Here is a 2526-nt window from a genome sequence, read left to right on the forward strand (position 1 = left end):
TTTCATAGCGAAACGCGGAGATGCACATATATTGTTAATTTAAAATAACATTTAAATCTTTCACGGGTTATACCTTTTAGTTCGACTCGAGTTGCGCTTCAACGGCATCATCGTTAACCACGAAATAATTTTACAACCTAAACGTAATAAAATACATTAAAAACCGAACCCCGGTGCGAAGTGAGGGTCCGAAAACTAATTTTTTCCATTTTACACTAGCCGTGATATGGGAAAGAGTAAAAAAGTTCAATAAATTATTTTAGTGGTGACCGTTTAAAAATTGATGGTGATAGATAAAATCATAAAAGACCCTTAAAAAAAAAAATAAAAAAATAAAAATAAAAATGAAAGGGCTCATAGAATACAAATCAAGTAGACGAACATAAATCCATACTCACTCTAATGGAGCCCAAATAATTCCAAAGCCCAAACAACTAAACGATACCAAACAATCAATAGTTGCATCACGCAATGTCATTGGCTATTATGAGTTGGTTCAAGTGTCGAAGCACAGTCATACTAATAAAGTTAACGTGTTTCTTCCAGAGTTCTCCACCAAAATCGGTGTACTCATTAGCTCCCTGTCACGTGTCCCTAATTTACTTCTGGAAGCTACGTGTCTTTATTTCCCATGTATAAACTCGCATTTAGTAAAATTCTTTTAATACACTTATCCATATAAGATTTTTTACTTCCACGAAGAGTAAAGTTACAGATTTCATCAAAGTATACATATATTATGGCATTCAGAGCAAGTGTAGGTTACTTATTTTTGTTTGATTTTACAAATTTAAAGAATTGTTCATGTATACGAGTTTAGATATTGTTGGTTTCTGTTTGTTCTGTAGAATCTGGTGAAAACAATGATGATTCGCTCTAGAGGGACAACTTCTTTTGGGACATCAACGACCCCTAAATTGAAGGCTTACTCCCCTGCTGCTGATCATAGTTATGGTCACCATGATACCAAATCAAAGTAATTAATCTTTAATCTTTGATATCTTATGAAATAATCCAATGTTTTTAGATTCAAACTTCACTCGTTTATTATGGAACAATAATCACACACCCTTTTGTCCGAACTCACTAATAAATTTTCCTTTATAGTTCTAGAAAGCCCTTTTGATATTTAAACTTCACTCATAATACATGGAAATTAAAAAAAATAGTAAAAATGATCACGTGAATAACTTGACAGGTTCTATAAATCTGATTAGAAAATACTTCCATTATTTTGGTAGGAAATGGGTTGGAACGGTAACGGGATAACATAGGTTAGGTTGCGTAATTAATAAATATTTTCATTTTCTAAGTTGGGGAATGAACGAGTTAGAAACGGTCACACGATAATTGATTAAACTTAGTTTCCTTTTTTAATTAGCTAGAAAATCAGTTAAAAAAGTTCACTTTCATGTTCTGGGTTAGGAAACGGGTTAGAAAACGATCAGGTAATAATTGATTTAAATTTACTTCCATTTTTAGCTAGAAAATCAGCTTAAAAAACATTCACAAGATAACCTAGCCTGGTGAAGTTTTGCACAAACTTACTAAAAATACTTCCCTTCGTTCATAGATAAATTGAATTAAGAAAAAATTATCTGTTTATCTTTTTACCTACTTTTGACCCTTCAAAACATCATCCATTTTAACATTATTTGATTATCCGTTTACCTATTTACCCTTTAAAACAGGGTGGCCGCTAATGGTGCGTATGTGCCGGTGTACATATCACTCGGGTTAATTATGATGTCGGTTAGCATCGGTGGATTCACAGCAATGCACCAGCTGAAACATTCACCAAATGTATCGGTCAAGAAGTCAAAAAGAGAGACGGTTCCGGAGCTTGTGGACCCGGATGAGGTGGCAGAGAAGTCTGATGAGTTCATCAAGAAATCGTTTTTTAGGAAAATTGCACACGTGCAAGATGCAGATCGCCAGGACATCATGCCTGATCCTATCCGTGGTGATACATACGCCATGTATGTAATACACAAAAAATTTATGAGTTGGTATTTATTTTGATGTAGAGTTAGTTAAATAACCGATGATTGATTGTGTGTAGGCACCCGAAACCGCAACTTGAGTCGTTGAAATCGGTTGGAGTTGAGGTGGAGAAGAAGCCATTTGTTCAGCCACCACCATTGAAACACTGAATGAAAAGCTGTTGTTGGCTTTTTATATGGTAGTTTGGGTTGTATTTTACGGGTAGTACTACTTGATTAGTATGGTTTAAAGACGGATTTAAATGTTTGTAAATATACATGTTATGTTTTCAGTTACCAAATTTGGTTTGAAATTGGGATGAAAGTGATGGACTCCAACCTTTATTCACAATTTTTTTCTTTCAGTTTTTTTCACAATTTTCACGAGTTTCATTAAATTTCACAATTTTTTTTCTTTCAGTTTTTTCTCCAGCCTTATTTTAGTTTTTTTTTTTTTTTCCATAATTGTTTACACAACAATACCTAATCTCCCGCGAGGTGGTACAAGTACAAGAATGTGAGACAAACAAATTCTTCCTCTACT

At 33.8% G+C, this 2526-nt stretch overlaps 1 protein-coding gene across 1 annotated transcript; it reads left to right on the top strand.

Annotated features, from left to right (window-relative positions):
- Positions 1-579: 579 nt before the first annotated feature.
- LOC139892603 (uncharacterized) lies at positions 580-2302 on the top strand. The gene is made up of 4 exons (XM_071875712.1): positions 580-757; positions 849-976; positions 1692-1979; positions 2063-2302. The coding sequence occupies exons 1-4, from the start codon at positions 740-742 to the stop codon at positions 2151-2153; spliced, it is 525 nt and encodes a 174-aa protein (XP_071731813.1). The 5' UTR covers positions 580-739; the 3' UTR covers positions 2154-2302.
- The last annotated feature ends 224 nt before the right edge of the window (positions 2303-2526 follow it).

The sequence above is a fragment of the Rutidosis leptorrhynchoides genome, chromosome 2, assembly GCF_046630445.1.
Source record: "Rutidosis leptorrhynchoides isolate AG116_Rl617_1_P2 chromosome 2, CSIRO_AGI_Rlap_v1, whole genome shotgun sequence".
Taxonomy (NCBI): Eukaryota; Viridiplantae; Streptophyta; class Magnoliopsida; order Asterales; family Asteraceae; genus Rutidosis; species Rutidosis leptorrhynchoides.

Bases quoted from the DNA above. Each gene is read 5' to 3' on its own strand.
- LOC139892603 (XM_071875712.1), top strand. The intron at 977-1,691 runs GTAATTAATCTT...CCTTTAAAACAG, and splicing joins CACCATGATACCAAATCAAA to GGTGGCCGCTAATGGTGCGT. The intron at 1,980-2,062 runs GTATGTAATACA...GATTGTGTGTAG, and splicing joins CGTGGTGATACATACGCCAT to GCACCCGAAACCGCAACTTG.